We start from the raw sequence: 22,127 nt of genomic DNA, 5'->3' as shown, positions 1-22,127 counted from the left end.
GCAACACAACCTAATCTATTATATATTAAAATAATTGACGGGCTCACCAGAAAAAGATAGAAATGCTAGAAAATCTCTCAAAAATAAAAAACACCCGACCATCTATTTAATAGGCTGAAATTTTATAATCATTAGATTACTTTTAAATGAAATAATTACCCATCATTGCCATTGTAAGAAAAACAAAAGATGTTCCAGCCAACTTATTAGGATGTGGGCTGATGCCAACTTATTAGGACGTGGGTTGATGCCATATTACAATGGAAAAAATGTTTTGTTCCCATAGTAAAAAAAGGACTAGTCACACATGAACACAATATCAGAAATGTTCAGGTAAAATTGACGGCTCACCAAAAAACGATAAAAAATCTAAAAAATCTCTCAAAAATCATAAACATCCGACCGTCTATTTAATAGGCTAAAATTTTATAATCATTGAATTACATTTAAGTGAAATAATTATTCACCATTACCATTATAAGAAAAAAAATGTTTCATCCAACTTATTAGGATGTGGGCTGATGTCATATTATAAAGGAAAAATCATTATGTTCCCATAGTTCAAAAAGGACGACTTACACAAAAACATACTCGCAGCAATGTTCATGTAAATGATCACTGTGATGAATTCCCCCTTGGCAGAGTACCTGAAAAGACCTTCAAATTGGATCTTCATGGAGCAGAGAGATGCGCGGCGTAAAAACATCTTTTAATATCTCTCAGGTTTACGGGAGTATATAAAGGCGGAGGAAGAAATATACGACCTCTATGGAGGCCATGCTCCCCCTTGGCTGTTGGGTAACGTTGCATGCGAAACAAACAATTTTCTACGCACACGAAAGACCTATCATGATGTTGATCATGTACGAGAAGGGAGATCGGATCCGCGTACCCTTGTAGATCGCTAAGCGGGAAGTGTTAAGAAACGCGGTTGATGTAGTCGATCGTCTTCGCGTTCCAATCACGATCCGTCCCACGAACTCCATTCTGATTTAGTACCGAACGGACGGCACCTCCGCGTTCAGCACACGTACAGCTCGGCGAAGATCTCTGCCTTCTTGATCCAATAAGAGGGGCGAAGAGGTAGCTGAATTCTTCGACAACGCGACGGCATGACGGTGATGGTGGTGGAGCTACTCCGGAAGGGCTTCGCCGTGCCGGACTAATCTAGCTATAGGGTGTCGAAGTTGTGGAGGGAGAGAGAGTTGCACCTTGGCTTGAGAGCTAAAAGCCTCTCTCACCTCCACTATATATAGGTGGGAGGGAGGGGCGGCACCCTAGGGAAAACCCTAGGGTTTCGGCTGGCGCAAGGGGAGAGGGAGGAGTCCTGCTCCAAGTCCACTTGGAAGGAGGAGTCTTTCCTTCCCAAAATCGGATTGGCCCCTCTCCTTGCCTTTTCTTCAACTTCGGCCAACCTAGGGCTTCTTGGGCTGGCCACCAGCACACTAGGGGCTGGTGCTCCACCCTTGGGGCCCTTTTGGTCTTCTCCCGGGTGAGTGGCCCCTCCCGGTAGAACTCCGGAACCCATTCTTCACTCCCGGTACTTTACCGGTAATGTCCGAAAACCTTTCGGAAGCCAAATGGATACTTCCTATATATCAATCTTCGTCTCCGGACAATTCCGGAAACCCTCGTGACAGCCGGGATCTCATCGGGGACTCCAAACAACCTTCGGTTACCAACATCAATAATTCAGCTATACCGAAACATCACCAAACCTTAAGTGTGCAGATCCCGCGGGTTCGAGAACTATGTAGATATCCAATAGAGGGACCTGGATGCCTATATTGGATCCTACATATTCTGCGAAGATCTTATCGGTTGAACCTCTATGTCAAGGATTCATTTAATCCCGTATATCATTCCCCTTGTCCTTCGGTATGTTACTTGCCCGAGATTCGATCGTCGGTATCCCCATACCTATTTCAATCTTGTTACCAGCAAGTCTCTTTACTCGTTCCGTAATACAGGATCTCGTGGCTAACTCTTTAGTCACATTGCTTGCAAGGCTTGTTTGTGATGTTGTATTACCGAGTCGGCCCCGAGATACCTCTCTGTCATACGAAGTGACAAATCCCAGTCTTGATCCATGCTAACTCAACGGACACCTTCGGAGATACCTATAGAGCAATTCATAGTCACCCAGTAACGTTGCGACGTTTGATAAACACAAGGCATACCTCCAGTGTCAGTGAGTTACATGATCTCATGGTCATAGGAATGTATACTTGACATGCAGAAAATAGTAGCAACAAAATAACACAATCACATGCTACGTTTATAGTTTGGGTCTTGTCCATCACATCATTCTCCTAATGATGTGATACCGTTATCAAGTGACAACATTTTCCTATGGCTAGGAAACCTTAACCATCTTTGATCAACGAGCTAGTCAACTAGAGGCTTACTAGGGACAGTATTTTGTCTATGTATCCGCACATGTATTTATGTTTCCATTCAATACAATTATAGCACAGATAATAAATGATTATCTTGAAACAAGAAATATAATAATAACTATTTTATTATTGCCACTAGGACTTATTTTCAATTGTGGCATCTGCCCTTAGGGGGGCAGGTGGGTCCAGGTCCCTCCGGCTTCATTTCTTCATGAAACTTAGTATTCTTTTGAAAAAAGTCTCTTGTAAGTACTACCCTGAAGAAAACTGGTGGTTCACCAAAAATGCTAGACCTACGTACGTCCTACTTAAGGCTACGTAAACTTTTCATCTCTAACAAACCAGCCCCCTGATTTCAACCGAGGTGGGGCCCAACCACTAATGTTGATTCAATTAATGACCTACACATCAGCTTTTACGTAAAATGCTCACGTAAGTTTACATAGATGTAGCATTGCTGGTGGTTCACATACCCGGACAAAATCAAGCCCTGGGTGGTTTGACTCGACTGGGTGCTGAAGTGGCAACGGTCAACGGCGGTTTTGACCCGCAGGTGGGCTTCCCTCGTGAGCTAGGTGGCGGTGACCCAGCCGTCGGCATCATCGCCCTCACCTCGTGCAGGAGGTAGCTGAGCAGCGGCGCGGGGAGGCGTGGGATCGGTTAGATCCAGGGGTGATGGCCCCATTTAGTCCTGGTCCGGCAGGGGTGTGAAGATGGCACGACGACGAGCTTGTGGCGGTGGCGGCCCATTCGTCCATGTGCTCTCTTAGGAGGTAGCAGAGCAGCAGCGGTGGCGCTGATGCGATGCGCGTGATCCATTTGTGGCGGCGACGGCCCATTTGTCGGGCATGGTCGTCCCTCTGCTCGCGTAGGAGGTAGCAGGGCAGCAGCGATAGCGCTGATGCGATGCACATGGAGGGGGAGGCGATGTGGCGGCCAAATCCAGGTTTTGGTCGGATCTGGAGTCCGGCAACGTGTGAAGACAGTTGGTCGACGGCCTTGTGGCGATGGCGTGACCTGTACATGAGAAATATGCGAGGGAGACAGGCAGGTAGAGGCAGTGGGGTCGGGCGTGGTGCTCGGGAAGGCGGCTTGGAACTCCAACGGTCGTCGGTGTCAGCCAGAGGCGGCGAGGCGGGGACAGGCGTGGTGCTCGGGGAGGAGCTCCTGTGTCTCACCCCAGCCTCAAGAGGGAGACCCACCCACAGGTCAAAACCGCTCTTTGGATGTTGCCACGTCAGCAATCAGGCAAGCCAAACCATCCGTTTTGTCCGGTATGGGATTGTTTAGGGGGTGAAGGGAACAGAAATAAAGATCATGGGATTATGTGAACCACCAACTCTCTTCAGGGTAGTAAAATAAACTTTTTTTATTCTTTATGGTCTTTTGTCCTTGAAATTTTGATGGCTTTCTCTATCGCTCACTATTACTTGATGACACTCTTCTGCTGGGTAGCTGGACAGAATCGAGGTTCTTCCTACCAATAAGAAATGGGCGGCTCCCATTAAGAAGCCATCTGCGCGTTAATCCAAGCTAAAATGGCGACAAACATGAATAAATTGGTACTATCTTTTTCTAAGGCTCATTAATAATTCATGGTATACTACTTGTCAATTTGAGGGGAAGAATCTTGGTATGTATCCATCTGTCTGGTGACTAGCATGAATAAATTGATGTGTTTCTCCACACAGAAAGCAAGGTATTCCATGATTTCCTGTCCATATAGGGTGGATGGCTCCAGGCACGGACCATAGTTACACATTATTCTAGGCTTGTCTAAGAGCAAGTGCAATAAAGACGAGTCAGCCGGCTATAAGGAATAAATTAATATTTTTTGTTTAGTTAGAGGAAAGAGAAGATGAGAGAGGAGGTAAGCGGACTCTTAGCTAAGAGCCAGCTCTAGCACGTGCTCCTAGGCATTTTGTGAGTATAAAAGATGAGTCATACAATCAAAAAGTAGTACACTTTTACAATGAACTATTGTACATATTGGCTATAAGATGGGCTATAGATGATATGACAATGTCTTATAGCCAGCAGCTGGCTATACTATTGTACTTGCTCTAACACGAACAAATGGACTCCTTTCTCTATGGCTCATTATAAATACTTGATGGCACACTTTGGTTAGGCGGTGTACAAACGCAAGGTATTCCCTTCTGATTTCGGGTGGTTGTGGGGCCAATAGACGGACTCAAGCAAAGTACCCACCCTCTCATTTGTGTGTGTGTGTGGGGGGGGGGGTATTTTTTTAATTATTATTTTACATAAATATTGAAAATATAACCCTAAAATATAATATTTCACCAGTAGTACTCCGGCATGTCGGTACCAACAATGGCAGGCCAATGATACATCTATTGTCGTTTCGAGTCACGTGGGCCATCATCAATGCATCATGCATCGGCCCTAAGATCTAGCTACCGTAGGACGTGTGCAATGGTGCTATCTTCTCAATGTCACTTAAGATCATTGTTGTGGAGGGGGAAAAAGGCTTGCCATTTCTTACCTAAGAGATGGTCTCTCGGCAAAGAAGAGCCATCTCTTAGCTACATATATTCTATTTTAATTTTAACCATCCCATTAATTTATGAGCATGCAAACATTGCTTGTTAGACTAAGAGCTGATTCATTGTATAATATGTTTTAAGCTTCTCCGAATGACATACATAGCATAAGAGAATATTGTAACGAATAATTATTTTTGTATAGTGTGTTCTTGTATTGTGAACACATAAAGCATGTGATATCTACATGTTACGTTGCAAGGGAGGTTTCAAACAATGTTGGTCTACTGGAACTCATCGAAGAGGCATGCATGCTGGACCATTCAGGTTGAGTTTTTACAGACTCACGGAAGTTCTAAATTTGCTAATGTTATTTGTAGAAACCATGTTTTTTTCGTCTGTGAACATTCTAAAATTCCATGAATTGTTTTTAATTGCAAAATCTTATAAATTGATGAACATTTTTTTAGTTACTGAATATTTCTATAAAGTTGCCAACGTTCTTAAAATCCATGAATTGTTTTCAAACTTTAAGCATTAACTAAAATTCTTTAATATTTTCAAGACGTTGAAAATTAATAAAATTTGGCAGCAACTTTTAAATTTTCACAGTAGGCAATCTTTTAGTTGGTTTCTAGTAAACAACTTAAAAATAGACCTGTACAAATGAACAAAGGCTATATCTCGTTACATGCGAGATAATTTAAGCTCGCCTATGGCCACCTTAGTGGGTGGGCCCAATGGTCCGGATTTGCCAAGATTGTACTGACCAATACAGACTTGTTTTTAGAACGTTTTGATTGATTATTATTTTTCCTTTATGTTTTTCGGTGTTTCATTTCGGTATTTTTTCCTGTGTTTTACCCATTGGTTTACATGAGTTTTCTTTTCAGTTTTCTTTTGAATTGTATGTGTTTCTTTTCTATTTTTGCATTTTTCAAATAGACGTCAACTTTATTTAAGTAGACATTGAAATTTTCATTTACATGTTGAACATATTTGGATACACGTTAAACCTTTTCCAAACACAAATTATTATTTTTTTAAATACACATTTAACATTTGTCAAATGCACATTAAACATCTTCAAAATACAATGTGAACATTTTTCTAAACATGCAATGAACATTATAAATTAATGCCATGAATTGTTTTAAGTAATGCAAACAGTTTTGAAGTGACACATACATTTTTTTTTCAAATATCATTTTCTGAAGATGGTACAAAACATTTTCTGAGGATTATACAAACAAATTTTAACATTGTATTCATTGTTTTAAAAATGTCATAAACTTATTTTTAAATGCATGAACATTTTTTAAGTATGGTAATTTTTTTTGAATCAACAACAACAACCAAGCCTTTCAGTCCCAAACAAGTTGGGGTAGGCTAGAGTTGAAACCCATAAGATCTCGAAACCAAGTCATGGCTCTGGAACGTGGATAGCTAACTTTCACGCACCCCTGTCCATGGTTAAGTCTTTGTCGATATTCCAAACCTTCAGGTCTCTCTTAACGGACTCCTCCCATGTCAAGTTTGGTGTACCATGACCCCTCTTAACATTCTCAGCACGCTTTATTCGTCCGCTATGCACCGGCGCTTCCGATGGCCTCCGTTGAATATGTCCAAACCATCTGAGACGATGCTGGACCAGCTTCTCTTCAATTGGTGCTACCCAAGTCTCTCTCGTATATCGTAATATTTTTTGAATATTATGAAGAAATTCTACAAACTATGCAAACATTTTTTTACATTACATGAATATTTAGTAATGCCGGTCAACTTTTTACATTAATTTTTACATTACATGAACATTTTGTAATGCCGGTCAACTTTACAAATATATACTAGTAAGTTTGTACGTGCAACACACGTCAAAGAGAGATTCTAGCCAGAAGGTCACCATCCCCTTCCCGCTCCACTCGCCTACCTTTTCAGTTCTGTCACCTTTGGCATGGTAATAGTTGTACCATTTTCGATGTTGTGCTCTTTCATCTTTGGTATTTGGATCCTTTTATTTGCATGGAAGACAATAAACAGACATTGGTGGCGTCCAAATAGCAAGGCAAGACATAACCAAACACACATCAATAAGTTTTGTTATAATATGTAATTTAAATAGAATGGAGCAAAGGTTTTGCAGAATATTAACCTGAAGGTGACTTTTTCATACTCCTTATTTTTTTATGGTATAGGTGTAGGTGTAGGAAGGAACTCTTATATATCAAAGACGGTTTCCCCAGTCAACTCGTTGCAGTTTGAGTGGATGATGGCTTCCACTGTAACTTTGAACCTTTATTTATATTTGGGGAAACTCCAAATACTTCACAACCTTTAAGTCAATAGTATGCATGTCCTTTCAGGTACCTTGTTATTTATGGATGTTACAATACATTTATGTTACATACTATCTGTCTGAATGAAATGGTGCATAGTGCAGGCAGGCATAGATGTACAACAATATGCCCTGCCAAACAATATCCACGCTAATTTCTGATTTCATTTTTATACTCTAACTTATTCTTGGGGATAAAATAAAATTTTGTGACTGGGTACAGTACTAAGAACTATCTAATCAAACTACTTGCCAATAATTTAATACTCAACAAGATGAGAATCAGTGCAAAGAGTAACAATTTATATGTGTAGATCATACCTTCCCATGCTCCATGAATAACAGGAAATGATCTTGTACCCTGATACTATCAAACAAAACTGAAGTTATCAGTGGCGGAGCCAGAACTTGTATGGAGCCTGGGCAAGTTTAAGCCTAGAGCCGTCTTCAACCAGAGATTTGGTTACAGGATGGGGTTTCTACCGAGGGAGGCAGTAAACGTGATTATCTCAATTACAGATTAATACCGATCATATTTGACCATGAAATCAATCCTCGCGCCCTACAACGATTCCCCCCTTGTAGATGACCTTAGTGTCTAATCTAAAAAAAACAGGTATTCATATACACAACAATTATAATATAATCAAGCTTTTGTACCACAAATTCACATTAATACGGAAGTGAGATTTAATAATATAAAATTCAGAGCAACATCTTGGATCCGTACGTGGTCGTTACTCAGTCATGTGGACTCCAGGGGGCGTATGGATATTGGGTGCAACCGATGGGAGATGGTCGCACGGGTTATCTTCAACCGATTTGGATGACGTGCTAATAATAGGCTAGGTGTATAGGCATCGTAGTCTACTTTTACGCACGTCGGATGTGGCAGTTTTTTTCAATTTAATTTTCGTCTTATTTTATACCTCGAGATGTCGAGCATGGAGCTTCGTGGACATCACACGCTGTTTATTTTATCTTTAATAAGATGGTTGCATGCATCGATTGATGCAGAGGCCGGGGCTCGTTTCCTCCTTATAAAAAAATATATAAAATTTAAAGTTTACATTCAACTATCTAGAATAAATCCCTAAATCAAAGACTAGCCTCATAAAGTAGTGATCATCCCCAATGGACAATTCCCCACGGCATGACCTCAGAATTTAGGTTTAAGTCTAACAATCCCCAATCTAATTGAAAATTATACCAAATTACAAAGGAGGGGACAAACAGCCGAGGATGCAAGCCGTTCTTGGGAAGAATCCCCGCCGGCCGTGCGCTTAGGCCAGTCCATCTCCACAGATATGCTACTACTTTATTTTTGAAGAAACGGCGATGTGACTGCTGTGCTCCTGCTCATTCTATCTTTTTAGTCGTGTTCCTTCTCGAATAATTGCGTTGGAAGTTAATTGGGCTGTGACTGCTAAACTTCGATCATGCCTAAGACGCCGCCTAGTTTAATTATCAAAGGTCGGTACTTAAGGAGGCCCAATACAATTTGCCCGGGTAAACCACGAAGTGAAGGAGGATTTGTCCCGCTGTGACTGGCATCGTAGATTGTCCAGTAGTCAGCCGGGCAAGTGCCCAGGGACGCCGGGCGCTGGCTCCGCCACTGGAAGTTATCTCTACCTTTTTGTGATCATTTACCAAGACATATAAGAACAAGTACAATAAGGTACAGTCAGCGAGCTGTAAGAATTAAAATATTATATTTTTGCTAAGTTGAATTAGAGAGAAGAGGAGAGAGAAGGGAAGCGGGCTATTCGTGAAGAGCCAGCTCTAGCACGTGCTCCTAGATGTTTTGTGAGAATGAAACGTGGGCCATATTTGATAAAAGTAGTACTCTTTTATAGCTAACTATTGTACAATCTAGCTGTAAGGTGGGCTATAAGACTGCTCATAGCCAGCAGTTGGCTATACTATTAACCATGCTCTAACATGTTATAAAATAATCACACCTCATGAGCAAAAGTAAGCATAACAAGTCAACTTTTTGTCCAACAGTTAGTGTGTAGCCAACGGTGAGTCAAATATGTCTCAGTATAGATCAACAGGGACTTGAAGTTGACAGCACTACATTAAAGACGGTATTCATCGGTATGTATCATTTCTCCCAAGGACGGTCCAAAACTTGCTCAATTTTTTCTACGTACAAGCACGGTTTGCTCTCAGGTGGAAATGGGAAATTTCACGTGAATGTAAATGTGCAACAAAGTAAAGGAAAATGCATTGTCTAGTATGTCTTGTAGTCTTCAGTTTGATTGTAGTTAATGGGTTGTGTGACTTTGATGAAAAAACTGGTTTCGTTTTGTGATGTATGCGGAACTGACGAGCAAACACGGCTTGGTTGCGGCTGGTGGAGCGCCCATAGGTTGATTCACTGTCTGCAACTTCCTCCTGTAGCAGAGCAAGTGAACACGACGTGTCCAGGTCCGGCGGTCGCTGAACGAGCACCACTGAACGAATGTCCGGTCGCAATCCCTCCACACAACGAGTCAAGAAAAAATACGGGTGAGTAGCTTCAGAGTAGGATATCAAATGATTCATCAGAGATTCGAAGCGTTCAATGAAATCGACGATGGTGGTGGTTTGTTTGATGGCATAAAACTGGCGGATAAGCATCCGATGCTTGTCGCGGCCGAACCGTGTACAGAGGAGGGAGGTAAACGATTCCCGGTCCAACCCAGCCAATTTCTTCTGGACCGACTGCAGCCAAATTGCCCGCTGGGCCCGAGAATTTGAGGATGGCCATGGGTACACGGTAGGTGTCGTGGACCACGAACATCTGGAAGTACTGCTCGCACAGCGTCTTCCAGGGCTATGGGTTCTCACCCGCGAACACAGGGAAGTTCATGGATGGTGGTGTCTGGCCTAGGGAGGCGAGGATGGGTGATGAAAAGGGAGGTGTGGTAGTGGTAAGCGGCAGAGGAGTCGTACCCGTGACCGGGAGTGCCGCCACACAGCGGTTACCGACGAGCTCCCCCCGGTGAGATCAGCGTCGTCGTGGCCACTTGGCCCGTGGAGGTCGCCGCGCGTGGGAAGCAGCGGCAGAAGGTTGTTTGTCTCCAGTTTGGAGAAGCGAGCTTCGAGATCGGGCTTCCAGCAGAGCAGATCATTGATATGAGAGGACTGCATCTGTAGCTGCTTGAGGACGGAGGTGGAGTCGGCCTTGGCGTCTTGGCGCATCTGGTCGAGGTACTCCTTGAATGCCGGATCCATGGCGGCGACGAAGATCTGCCACGCGCGGGTGTAGTGCCGAGTCTCCAGAGTGGCGTGCGGAGAGGATGGTGGTTGGTCTCTGATACCAAGATGTTAGGATACCAGATCGATAATAGTCTTTAATGGCTACAGATCATACAAGCTTGATCTCGCGGAGGAGGAAGAGGGTGGGGAACGGGAGAGAGAGCCGCCGGTGCCTTCCTGATCCAACTGGATGCCGCTGTCTTCATGCTCTCGCGTAGAAATAGTCACCGCGTTGTGGCGCCGGGCCTTGGTGGCCCACTGAGGCCCGTCATACCTTCTGTTGGGTTGCACGATCCGCTTCGGCCTGCCGGCGGCCCACGTGCTGACGAGCCCATGATCTCCAGCGATAGCGCTATCAGCCGAGGCGCTGACACCATCATGGGGCCTGACAAGACGATGCTGCCCGGCTGCTGGAACTGTTCGATGGGGGTTATGAAGATGCCCACCATCACCGCCCCCCAACCCAATAGTCGTCCCCCCTCAACCCAACCCAAACAACAACGGTTGCCTTGAACACTAGCTAAAAATTATTTATAAGAAAAAAATTCCACGATGTTGCAATATTTTCTCAAATAAATTCACATGTATCGATATATTATAAAATAAATATTCCAAACAAGCAATGTAAATATTTGTAAAAAAAACATTTGCACTTAGAACATCCAAAACAGGTTATTTTTTGCTTTTATCACTTGTTTTTAAAATAGAAACAGAGGACGAGTTTTTTACTTGTGGGCGACATAGAAGTGCAAAATGACACCATGTACCATTTTTGTTTGGGCAGTGCTGGGTGCCGGCGTGCCGGCCTGAGGGCTCGCGTTGATCGCGCAGCAGCCGTCAGATTAGGGCCCCCTGGCCGTCAGATATGGTCGCGCGGAGCCCCTCCCGCCCGCCATCCTCGCGCGAGCCGCCATCCCAGCACGCGCCTCGCCCGCGCCGACGCTCCAGCACGCGCCGACCGTCCTCGCCTGCGCCGACGCCCCAGCACGCGCCGACCGCCTCGCCTCGCCTCCTCACCGCTGGTCGCCCTCACCGTCGGTCGCCGCCGGTCGCCGCCTCGGCCGCCCGTCGAAAGCACCATGGATGCAGCCCGTCGGTCTTCACCTCGTTGCATCTCATCCCTGTGTTGCAGATGCTAAATAAAAAGTTTCAACCGTGTGTAGAAAAAGCTTCAACTGTTAAGAAAAACAGCTTCAACCAAAAACTTCAACGAGTGAAAGTTGCAAACGTTGACAGAAAAAGCTTCAACCGTGTATGAAAAAAGTTTCAGACGCCGCTCCGACTGCAGCATCTCGCGTGATCACTCCTCAAAAAGTTTCAACCGTGTATAGAAAAGTTTCAACCGTTAAAAAAAAAGCTCCAACCAAAATACTTCACGAGGAAAAAAGTTGCAAACGTCGACAGAAAAAGCTTCAACCGTATATTAAAAAAGTTTCAACCGTCGCTCCGCCGCAGCATCTCGTATGGTTCACCTTCGATCACCGCCGTCAGGCGCAGCGGCTGCCGGTGGAGAAGCCGCAGCGTTTGCCGACAACGCATGAGGTTGCAGGGAGGAAAAAGGGAGAGGAGGGGAGTAGAAGGAGCAGGAGGAGGAAGGAGATGGAGGAAGGGAGAGAGGAAAGGAGGAGGCGATGGGCACGCGAGATCCCCGCCGTCAGACGCAGCGGCTGTCGGTGAAGAAGCCGCAGCGCTCGCGTGAGAATGCCTGAGGTTGCAGGGGGAAGGGGGGAAAGAAGAGGGGAGAAGGAGGAGGAGGGGGGGGAGGAGATGGAGGAAGGGGGAGAGGAAAGGAGGAGGCGGTGGGCACGCGCGTCGATCCAACGCCAGCCACGCGACCGGCCAAACGTTTCGGCCGGCGCGCTGGTGGAAAACGTTTACCTTTTTGTTTGGCCGGTGTAGTGCGGCGAGGGAGGCAGACCGGTGAGGAAGACACCTTGGACGATTTAGTATAAAAAAAAAAAAAGGAGCCTGCACAGCACAACACGCGCGTTAAACCGGTTTGTTTGTGAGGTGAACTCCAACTCCAACTCCCAGAAAGAAAAAAAACATTACATTATCATCACGACATTCCGCGAGTTTAGTTTGGACACGCGTTAATTAAAAAATAGTACCAGTAAAAGAAGGTTATGTGTGGTTGAGCAAAAGCCTAGTGTAGTAGTAGTAATTTGGATGCTTGAGTAAACAAAACTGCAGCTGCCACCGTCAGAATACGCTTCCCACCCAACGGTCGTCTCCAACTCCAACACAACGGTCGTCTCCACATCCACTGCAATCAAAACAACGGTCATGCTCGTGCCCACCCACCCCTGCTTCTGCTTGTGCTTCCTGAAAACACACAAGCCTCCACCCACCCAGCTTCTTTCTGCTTCCTCAAAAGAGACAAGCCCACCCCTGCTTCCAACTCCAACCCATCCTCCATGGCTGACGGCGAGGGCTGGCGGGAGGAGAGGCGGCGCCTCTACAAAGCGATTGAGGCCCTCGTGCGCAAGACCAACCAGGACGTGGAGCGCCTGCTCGCCGACCGCACCTACCTCGAGACCCTCCTCGTGACCCACGAACTCATCTGGGCCGACATCTACTCCGCCCTCAACGACCGCTACTCCGCCCTCCGCGACTGCCTCGGCGAGCTCCTCGCCGGCAAGGACATCCAGGCGCGCCACCACCAGATCTACAACGGTGAGACCGCAAATCCCGGTCTTTCCTATCCTATGCTATACGTACGTATTTGCCCCCCACTCAGTTGGTTTATGTTGCTGCTGGTTGATGATGCCATTGTGTTTTGTGTTTGATGTAATAGGACACCAAGATGGTGGCTTGGAGGATGCGGCTGCTTTGGCTCAAGAAAACAATGAGTTCAAGGTACTTTACCGAAACCCACAAACAAGCGTGCACTGAAACTTGTCCATCTCGTTAATTGGTGTTCCGTGTCTGCTCCTTTTTTTTCTTTTGATAAAACTCAAGGAACGGGCTACTAAAATAGCACGCAAGCTTCAGCACAAGGTGGAGGAGCTGCAACTGCAAGTGGTGGCCCAAAACAAGGATGACCATATTGGCAGATTGCAAGCTGAAGCTAATGATGCCAAAATGAAGATGCTGGCTATGGAGGAAAAGCTAGAAAAAATGCACTCCCTCATCACTGAGAAAGATGATGAAATCCAAAAACTCAAGAGTCAAGATATCAACGGGACACATAGGAAATCTAGGTCTGAAGGTTCATCTGTACGGGCCGAGTCTGAAGGTAATCCTCGGAGGCAAGATCAACCTGAGACCAGTCAGAATGGGCAGAAGACGGCGGCGTCCAACAACGGCGGTTTGGAGAATGAGCAAGTAAAGCGTCCAGGCTCTCGGTATACAGGGAGGACTATCATTACCTACAATAGAGTAAGGAAAAATCTGGATCATTCTCTTACAACTACTTTTCATATCTCTTGCGGCACAGATTGAATTTGTTGTTTGTTTTGGTTGATTTCTTTGTTTTCAGGGGAAGATGCCAACCAAGCCAGTGTTGGTTAACAACAGCAGTAGCGGCAGCGATGACAAGGATGACGACCATGAGCCACCGGTATGGCATTCCATTAAATAATTTAAAATTGTATCTCTTAAGACATTTTTAATGACTTTGAGACACCCATAAGTCCTTACATGAAATAATTTAAAATTGCTCTGACTCCACCCCCTTCCTCTTCTTGCCTAATTTCCAGGGGGTGGGAGGCACGGTGGTAGTAGGTGATTCCCCGCGGTCTGCCAGCGTCGAGATCGGGAAGAAGACAGCATTCGTGCTCGGCAACGGCGGTAGCAGCAGCTACAGAAACGTTGACGATGACGATCTTGCACCCATGGTGAGAACCTTCATGGCTGCTACTGCTATAGTACTTTATTGCTACATCACTAGTTAAAGTTTTGTAAAAGAAAATATTGTGTAACTTTGTGTTTATGCTCCTAACAATGAGTAGTCTGACTTGGTTTCCAAACTATTTCCCAGGGGAGCGAAGGGATGTTGCGTAGGAGCGCTCGAAAACGGCGCACACCGCAACCGTGCAGATGTTGTATAATGAGCAACTAAAGGCTCTCGGTATGGATATGGAGTGAGGATCAGTAGGACTATGGTTTGTGGAAAATATTGTGCAACTTTGACGATCAGCTATCCCGTGAACTATGCTTACTGGCACCAGTATGTGCCTCTTTTATTAATTATGAAATGTAATGCCAGCTATGTATGACAACTATGTTAATGTCAGCAAGTGTTGTCTTGATCTATCCTTGGCTGAATTTTCACAAGATGTAGGCGCATTTTTGCAGAACTCACAGAACACAAATGAAACATCTCGATAGCTGGTTTTCTGCGAGATGTACTCACAGAGAACAAATATAAAGATGATTTAATTAAATCAACAGTACATAAAACACTGATTATAAGTTTTGCAGCTGACATTACTAGTTCATTAACAAAATAATCTAACCCTGACAAGGTCACACACGGCATTCAGACACTCCTTAGCTCATCGAACATGCTAACTTTTCTTGGTTTTTTGAAACTTGACCAAGGTGCTCTCTTTGATGTTTTTGTCTGAATTTGCCAATGTCTCATGCTGCCCTGCTCATCTATTGCCTTAACTTTTGCCGCACCAGCATGGCCACGGGGGCTCGCCTGCTGCTAGGGTACGCTCCAGCTGGGAACGGCGCCGCCGGTGGAGTGGGGACAAGTGAAAGAAGGGGTTTGCTTGGTTGGTGGACTTCAAAAAAAAAAAAAAAAACACTTCGTCAGTAGAGAGTAGCAGAGGATTGCTCTGCTCTGCTCTGCTTTGCTTCACTGAAATACTGCTGACAGAACATAACACAACATTATAAATTTATAATCCCTAACTCCTCAATCTTCATTCCATTTGATCAGGCAAGACATTATAAAGCTTGCCATTATTATATTCTTTACATGTTCAGCTGAGAGCTCCTGGCATCTCAAGTTCGGATAGCAGAGCTTCTCTTGTGTTCTGTGCAGAGCCCCCACCAACAGCCCTCCTCTGTTTTGTACAGAGCCCACTTCATTCATTCATACTCCACCTGGGGTACAATGGAGTACATCATATCATTTCACAGTTACACACACAAGGAAATGCATACACAGAGAGGAACAAACAACGCAGGCAGGCATCTGGGGAGCTGACACTACACGCTGAGCTCGGTCCCGGAGACGAGGATGCCGTCCGCGTCGGCGTACAGCCACTCGCCGTCGCAGATCCTGGCGCCGGCGATGGTCACCGGGACGTGCTTCTCGCCCGCCCCTTTCTTGTCCGACTTCATCGGGTGCGAGCCGAGAGCCCGCACGCCGACGTCGCACCCGTTGATCTCGTCCACGTCCCGGACGCAGCCGTTGATCACGATGCCGGCCCACCCGTTGTTCTGGGCCAGCATGGCGATGTTTCCCCCTAGGAGGGCGCGGCGAAGGCTCCCGCCGCCGTCGACCACCAGGACCCTGCCCTCGCCCTTCTCCTCCAGGAGCGCACGGACCAGCACGTTGTCCTCGAACACCTTCACCGTCACCACGGGTCCCGCGAAGAGCCGCCGCCCACCGTAGGTACGGAAGATGGGCTGCAGGGCCCGGAGCTCGCCGCTGGTGATCATGTGCGAGTTTGCGTCGCAGACCTCCGCGGTGGCCAGTGGCAAGGCCGCCATCCTGGCTTCAGGGACCGCTGTCAGCAGGTTTTCAAGAGAAGAAACAAGCGTTGTCAGCAGGAGTAAGGCTGGTCATTCAATCTGGATAACAACAACAAGAGATTCTCCAACGATATGTACACAAATCATGCAGTTGAGCTTATAATACTGCAATATAAGCTCTCTCTCTCTCTCTCTCGAACGGGCCAGGGTATCATCCTAGACTGAAGAAAGCCATCGGATATTGCTTTGCTATAGCAATGGTGATGCCACTCTTACCGGCAAAGCCGTAAGGAGCGCTACTGACAGCGAAGAAGAGACTCTACTCCAGGGCAGGGAGCTTCAGTTGGTGGTCGGTCCCTGCAATGCATCATCAGGTAACAGTGAGAGTTGATGCCATCAGATAGGATTAGGAACACCAATCTGCTTGGTGTTGGTCTCTAATGATGCTACAGGAATCGGATTACAGTTAATTTAATTTCTGACGGTTGCCTTCATTCAGCAAGGAAACATTTTTGCAGAGTGGCACAGCTAAGCCCTGTCTGCAGAGGAGATTGACAAGAGTAGCCAAGGACCGCGTGGTCGCGTCGCGCACTTACACGGATCGAGAAGGAAGCTGACGCGGTCCCGGACGCGCGCGCCTCCCGGTCGCCGGCGGGCGGTCGTCTCCCTCCGGCGGCGGACTAGCCCCTCGACCGCGGCGGCCCGACGGAGGAGACTGGTGGTGGAGTAGAGGCCTGGAGGAGGAAGGGGGAAATCAGGGCGGCGGCGGCGGAGGAGGAGGAGGTTCCCGGCCGGCCTGCGGTGGGTACGAGCAGAGCGGAGGGAGGAGACGGGTCAGGGGTGGATGGAGCTCTGCTCTATGCTCATCATTATCGTGTGGTCTTTTCTTTTGTTGAGATGAGAAAAAAATGCCTCTTTTCTTTTCTAGGGCAAAGAGAAGATAGAGACAAAGGGGAAGTCCTTGCTAATGTCCACATCCTAGATGATGATAAGCTTGCCCCGCTCTATCTCTCTCTAAAAAAAAAAGGATGACGATGATGATAAGCGACAAGGTCTCGGAAAAAAAGATGATGATGATAAGCGGCAAGCTCTCGGAAAAAAAGATGATGATAAAATGTGCCACACTCTTTTGTATTTTTCTCATTTTTTCTATCGGTTTTCCTCCTACAATTGGATGTTTGAACTTTTTTAGGATTTAAAATGTATATAAAGAACCCATTCAAAATATATTATTATAGGTCAAAAAGTTCACCGTTTATTTGGAAAAGGTTTTGTGTTTGTTCATGAAAAAGTCTCGTGTGTATTTAAAAGAAGTTCACTCCATGTTACAAATAAGTTCTCCATGTATTACAAAAACGTTTATTGTATAACAAAAAAATCACCGTGTGTTATGAAAATGTTCATTGTATATACTAAGAAAATACAAATGTATATTAAAGAAATGTTCAATGTGTATTAAAAAATGTACAACGTACATTAAAAAATCACCATATAATAAACATTGTTCGGTTTTTATTTTAAAATTGTTCACTGAATATTAAATAAATGTTCATCTTAAATTTTTTAAAAATGCTCATGGTATGTTACAAAAAATATTTATATTGGTTGCTTTGCTCCACTGAAGAAACACCAGTTCATTTGCGTTCATTCAGTTCAGAGCAATGGTTATTACAATGGTTCATTCAGTGGAATGGAGGCAGCAACTGCTTATCGTTAATGGTTATTACAAGTTCAGCTCAGAGCTCCCAAATCGAATCTCAGGTTCAGATATAACACCATTCAGTTCAGAGTTTCTCAAGCAGGAGCAGCTCTCCTCTCTTTGACATTTTTGACAGTGCGATACAGGCATTCATCAACTCACAATTTTATTCGTATTTCTCGTTCCATTTGATCAGGCAAGATAAGCTTACAATTATTACAAGTTCATATTTCATTCATCCATCATGTTACAGACAAGCAAATACAACCACAGAGTGGAACAACACAGACAGTGAGGCGACGGCCTTTCCTACACAATCAGCTCGGTCCTGGAGACCAGGATGCCATCGGTGTCGGCGTAGAGCCACTCGCCGTCGCAGATCCGGGTGCCCGCGATGGTGATGGGGACGTGCTTCTCGCCCATGCCCTTCTTGTTGGCCTTCATCGGGTGTGAGTTGAGGGCGCGCACGCCGATGTCGCACCCGTTGATCTCGTCCACGTCCCGGATGCAGCCGTTCACGACGATGCCCGCCCACCCGTTGTTCTGCGCCTGCTGGACGGGGTTGCCGCCCAGGATGGCGCACCGCAGGCTGCCGCCGCCGTCCACCACCAGCACCCTGCCCTGGCCCTTCTCCTCCAGGAACTCGCGCACGAGAACGTTGTCCTCAAACACCTTGAGCGTCACGATGGGCCCTGCGAAGACCTGCCGCCTCCCGTAGATCTGGAAGATTGGCTGGAGCGCCCGGAGCTCGCCGCCGGTGATCAGGTGCGAGTTGGCGTCACAGACTTCCGCCGTGGCCAATGGCAAGGCCGCCATAGTCGCTGATTCAGGGCTGCATTGACATGAATAAAAGTAGAAGGACATTACTCACCAAAGAAGTCGAGGGCAAACGTTGTTCAAGCAATAATCAAAGCAGCCAGTGTATATAGCGTGGAAAGATATGGAAATTGTTTACTTGAGCTCATACCAGTGAGTCATACTGCAATCCTGAACTAGTACATAGCTAAACAATTGTGCGTCGATCTCGAACAGAACAAATGAGTCGTTTTCAGGTGATGTCAAACAATCAGGCGAGGAGCTTTGGTATTTCAGACTATCACTGAGCCCAACCGAACAAACACTCGAGCAAAATAATAAGAGCTTTGATATTTCAGAAAACAGATGGTAGGCGGTGGAACCTGGCTAAACAGAGAGGCATTCACATGCCTGTTCTAGTTCAGCAAACAGGGAACAAAATGGTAAGTCAGCAAGAAGTTTAATCAAGGTGATGCAGTAAAGATGTTGTTACAGCCTGAAGCTCTGAAACTGTCGAGTGATAAGATTCAGTAAAGAAACAGTAGAGGCACCACTACCAGTAGGTTGACGCGGCGTTCTCCTCTCTCTCTCTCTCTCTCTCTCTCTCTCTCAGATGATCTGATCGCTCAGCTCCCTCTCTCCGCCCCAAGATGGATCCGTCTCCCCCGGCTCTCCGATGATCGATCCCCTTCATCCTCTAGCAAATCCGCCTAAGTCCCACGGCCTATGTGTGAAAGAGCTCACTAACGAGGCGACTGGAGGCAGACGAGAAGGGGAAGAGGGAGGGTTACCTCGCCGCGCGTCGCCGGTGGGTGTCGCCGCCGTGGGGAGCGAGGAGGCAGCGGAGGGCGGAGGGTGGAGCGCAGGCAGTCCTGTCTGATTCAATCAGGGGGGAGACGAGATCAAGAAATGAGAGAGAGAGCAGAGCAGAGGAAACCCAAGAGGCAATTCGGATTCGTTACCAAGATCTCCACTCCACCGTCACCTCGCCTCCAAATGGAATCAGAGGGGAGGGAAGGGATCCAATCCGAGGAGGAGGGGGGAAGAAAGGAAGCTCCTTTTTTCCTTTTTCTTTTCCGTGGTGTGATGTTGATGGTGGGGTGGTGGGTGGGTGGCGGATCACGAGTAGCCCGCGGCACGAGCACGAGCACGACGGGTGGAAAAGCAGGAGGTCTCACTTTTTTCTTTGGTTTGAGAAAAATGAAAGGAATTCTGGCACGGCAAGTCGAATACAAATGTTTTTTTAGCAGAGTACAATCGAAGTCCCTCACATACACGAACGTACACTCATCCCTATGAACGCACACACGCACACCCTACCTGGTGTGCGCACACGCGCACACATGCATTGGTCTCGTTCAATGCCATGAGCAGCCAATTTTCTTTTTTTAAAAGGAGGATGTACCTCCGGTCTCTGCATCTGGATGATGCATATGCGGCCAATTTTTTTTTTTTTTTTGAAATGGAGCATGAGCAGCCAATGGTGCGGACATGCCTACAAAGAGGAATCTCAACTTTGAATTCTCTCGGACTGCTGACATTTGCACTGGCGGGCTGTATAAGCATGACAAAGGAGAGGTAAGCAACCCAAGTAAGAAATGGAATAGGCATGAGATCCCTAGAGAAAAGGATCCGAGAGATATCACAAATGCCTTGCATATGATGGTTTTGCATACGATGCCAGTCTGGTCGTACAAAGTTCTTAGTACGAAATTTTATCATACGTGTAGTAGCTCTGGAGAGATAATCTTAAACTACGTCGAGAGAAGGACTTGCGGAATTAACTAATGGAGCAAAGCCAGCAGCTCTAGGATGGCACATGGGACGCAACATGCCAACACAAAGGAAAATACAGTGCGGTGAGTTCTTTTGTCGGGCGTCGAGCAAACAGAGTAGGGTGGGTAGACCCACTCGGGGCCAGTGGGTCTACAAATAGCCATAGTTGGTTGTCCACAAATGCTATAACAAAAATTAAAGTGAAAACGTCTAGAATGAATGTAATTTGGAGAATGAGATATCGTTGTAACAACATATTCACTAATTTTCTCCATAGAAGAGGAACATCATACATTCATACTCAAGCAAGCACAAAGAATAAAAATGTGGAGACGTGTAGGGGGTAAAGCAACTGTACAAAGAGCTACAACAAGACGCGTTCCCTAAGAGCAAGTGCATATGGAACTTTCTATTATGATGCACATTGGCAAATCATTATGGAATCAATACACACAACATTTTTAAATGCATCAACAAATATTCACATGTTATCATCTCTTACTCTAACTTAAATCTAAATTTTGAAACAACTATCGGTAATGCTTATGAGGGTCACTTCAAATATTTACTTTGCATGCTTGACTACGATGAACCAACACATAGTTCTATTAGTTTTAGATTAAGTGAAAACAATTTATCGAGGACCCAATTCTATAAGTTTAGGATTCTAGGTTTTGTCTACTCCAGTTATCCTAAAAAATTATGCAATTTCTATGACATAAGCGCTAACCTTATATAAATTGTACCAACTGTACAAATATCAATCCCATTCAAAAAACATACTCGCCTACCCCGATGATATAGGTTGCCTCACCCGTCGAACCAAGTCACCTAAAGCATCGCGCCTTTACAAATTGCCTAACACGAGAAACATACTCTCCTCCCCCGGTGACATAGGTCGCCTCATCAGTCGAACCAAGTAGCCTACACCATCGTACCCTACCAAATCGCCTAAGACGGAAAACATACTCGCTTACCCCTGGTGACCTTGCCCACCATTGCTAGGCAGAGTTAAAGCCAGGCTGAACATGGCAGGGGCGTGCGCGACAGTTTCAACTGCCGTCGCATCAGACGCATTAGCAGCACCAGTCACCATACCAGGAAACTCCACACCAAGGACATTTTGGACAGCAGCATAAAACAAATCCGGTGACTCGCCCACCTCCTCAATAAAAATCATTTTTTTATGAGGGACTTGTGTACAGTATGGTGGGCCTCCATCACAATCATCAAAGTCACCAGGTAGTTTCTTGAGATCAAGATCAACCATCTCCACATTTTTAGAAGATAGAACAAAAATTTATGTGTAAGCGACATAATGTAAATGAAATCATACAAACTTCTTTTCTTTCTTTATTTTTTACTACTAGTTAGGTTGGCAGATCATGTTTACTACCAGTTGGCAGGAAAATGCTAGTTCATGAATTTGCAGGATCTGTGCATTAATTATTTTTTACTTGTACTACTAGCTCACACTTTTTTCTAGCTAATTTATTTTTTTTGTAAGCAAGTAGTCTCTTGTCAATTCATCTACTTTTTTTATCAGGGATGTAGGCAAGGTTTCTCTCTCCTTTTTTAGCAATACAGAACAACTACAAACAATTTATAACAACCACCTTTTTTATCTCCATTTTTCTATTGCAGAGGCCAGGTGCAATATAATAGGCAAGATAATAACAAGTTTCAAGAGAACATCATTTTCTATCTAGGATCCAGAT

General features: G+C 45.6%; 3 protein-coding genes across 6 annotated transcripts; 1 reads left to right on the top strand and 2 right to left on the bottom strand.

The window, feature by feature from the left end:
• Positions 1-12,801: 12,801 nt before the first annotated feature.
• Positions 12,802-14,744, top strand: LOC123407441. Of its 2 annotated transcripts, none has more exons than XM_045100576.1 (6): positions 12,802-13,163; positions 13,285-13,346; positions 13,449-13,868; positions 13,969-14,049; positions 14,189-14,326; positions 14,441-14,744. In XM_045100576.1, the coding sequence occupies exons 1-6, from the start codon at positions 12,905-12,907 to the stop codon at positions 14,537-14,539; spliced, it is 1,059 nt and encodes a 352-aa protein (XP_044956511.1). In that variant the 5' UTR covers positions 12,802-12,904; the 3' UTR covers positions 14,540-14,744. The 2 variants fall into 2 exon arrangements, with proteins under 2 accessions (XP_044956511.1, XP_044956512.1); XM_045100577.1 differs by having other exon boundaries at positions 12,810-13,163; positions 14,470-14,744.
• A 588-nt stretch (positions 14,745-15,332) lies between these two features.
• On the bottom strand, positions 15,333-17,051 carry LOC123407443 (putative 4-hydroxy-4-methyl-2-oxoglutarate aldolase 2). 2 transcript variants are annotated; one of them, XM_045100578.1, is made up of 4 exons: positions 16,736-17,051; positions 16,416-16,496; positions 15,655-16,174; positions 15,333-15,545 (listed from the first exon to the last, which is right to left on the bottom strand). In XM_045100578.1, exons 3-4 carry the CDS (start codon positions 16,155-16,157, stop codon positions 15,527-15,529), a joined length of 522 nt encoding a protein of 173 aa, XP_044956513.1. In that variant the 5' UTR covers positions 16,158-16,174; positions 16,416-16,496; positions 16,736-17,051; the 3' UTR covers positions 15,333-15,526. The 2 variants fall into 2 exon arrangements, with proteins under 2 accessions (XP_044956513.1, XP_044956514.1); XM_045100579.1 differs by having other exon boundaries at positions 15,333-16,174; positions 16,736-17,045.
• A 936-nt stretch (positions 17,052-17,987) lies between these two features.
• LOC123410661 (putative 4-hydroxy-4-methyl-2-oxoglutarate aldolase 2) lies at positions 17,988-19,794 on the bottom strand. Of its 2 annotated transcripts, none has more exons than XM_045103602.1 (3): positions 19,596-19,794; positions 19,425-19,509; positions 17,988-18,670 (listed from the first exon to the last, which is right to left on the bottom strand). In XM_045103602.1, the coding sequence occupies exon 3, from the start codon at positions 18,652-18,654 to the stop codon at positions 18,148-18,150; it is 507 nt and encodes a 168-aa protein (XP_044959537.1). In that variant the 5' UTR covers positions 18,655-18,670; positions 19,425-19,509; positions 19,596-19,794; the 3' UTR covers positions 17,988-18,147. The 2 variants fall into 2 exon arrangements, with proteins under 2 accessions (XP_044959537.1, XP_044959538.1); XM_045103603.1 differs by having other exon boundaries at positions 19,425-19,505; positions 19,596-19,734.
• Between the last annotated feature and the right edge of the window lie 2,333 nt (positions 19,795-22,127).

The sequence above is a fragment of the Hordeum vulgare genome, chromosome 7H (assembly GCF_904849725.1).
Source record: "Hordeum vulgare subsp. vulgare chromosome 7H, MorexV3_pseudomolecules_assembly, whole genome shotgun sequence".
Taxonomy (NCBI): domain Eukaryota; kingdom Viridiplantae; phylum Streptophyta; class Magnoliopsida; order Poales; family Poaceae; genus Hordeum; species Hordeum vulgare.
This window is presented reverse-complemented; position numbering and strand designations above follow the sequence as displayed.

What these genes read in the sequence shown, in the direction of transcription:
- LOC123407441 (XM_045100576.1), top strand. Translation starts at nt 12,905, where the DNA reads ATGGCTGACGGCGAGGGCTGGCGGGAGGAGAGGCGGCGCCTCTACAAA. An exon ending in CCACCACCAGATCTACAACG is followed by an intron (nt 13,164 to 13,284) that starts GTGAGACCGCAA and finishes TTGATGTAATAG; the next exon opens with GACACCAAGATGGTGGCTTG. An exon ending in AAGAAAACAATGAGTTCAAG is followed by an intron (nt 13,347 to 13,448) that starts GTACTTTACCGA and finishes ATAAAACTCAAG; the next exon opens with GAACGGGCTACTAAAATAGC.
- LOC123407443 (XM_045100578.1), bottom strand. Translation starts at nt 16,157, where the DNA reads ATGGCGGCCTTGCCACTGGCCACCGCGGAGGTCTGCGACGCAAACTCG.
- LOC123410661 (XM_045103602.1), bottom strand. Translation starts at nt 18,654, where the DNA reads ATGGCGGCCTTGCCATTGGCCACGGCGGAAGTCTGTGACGCCAACTCG.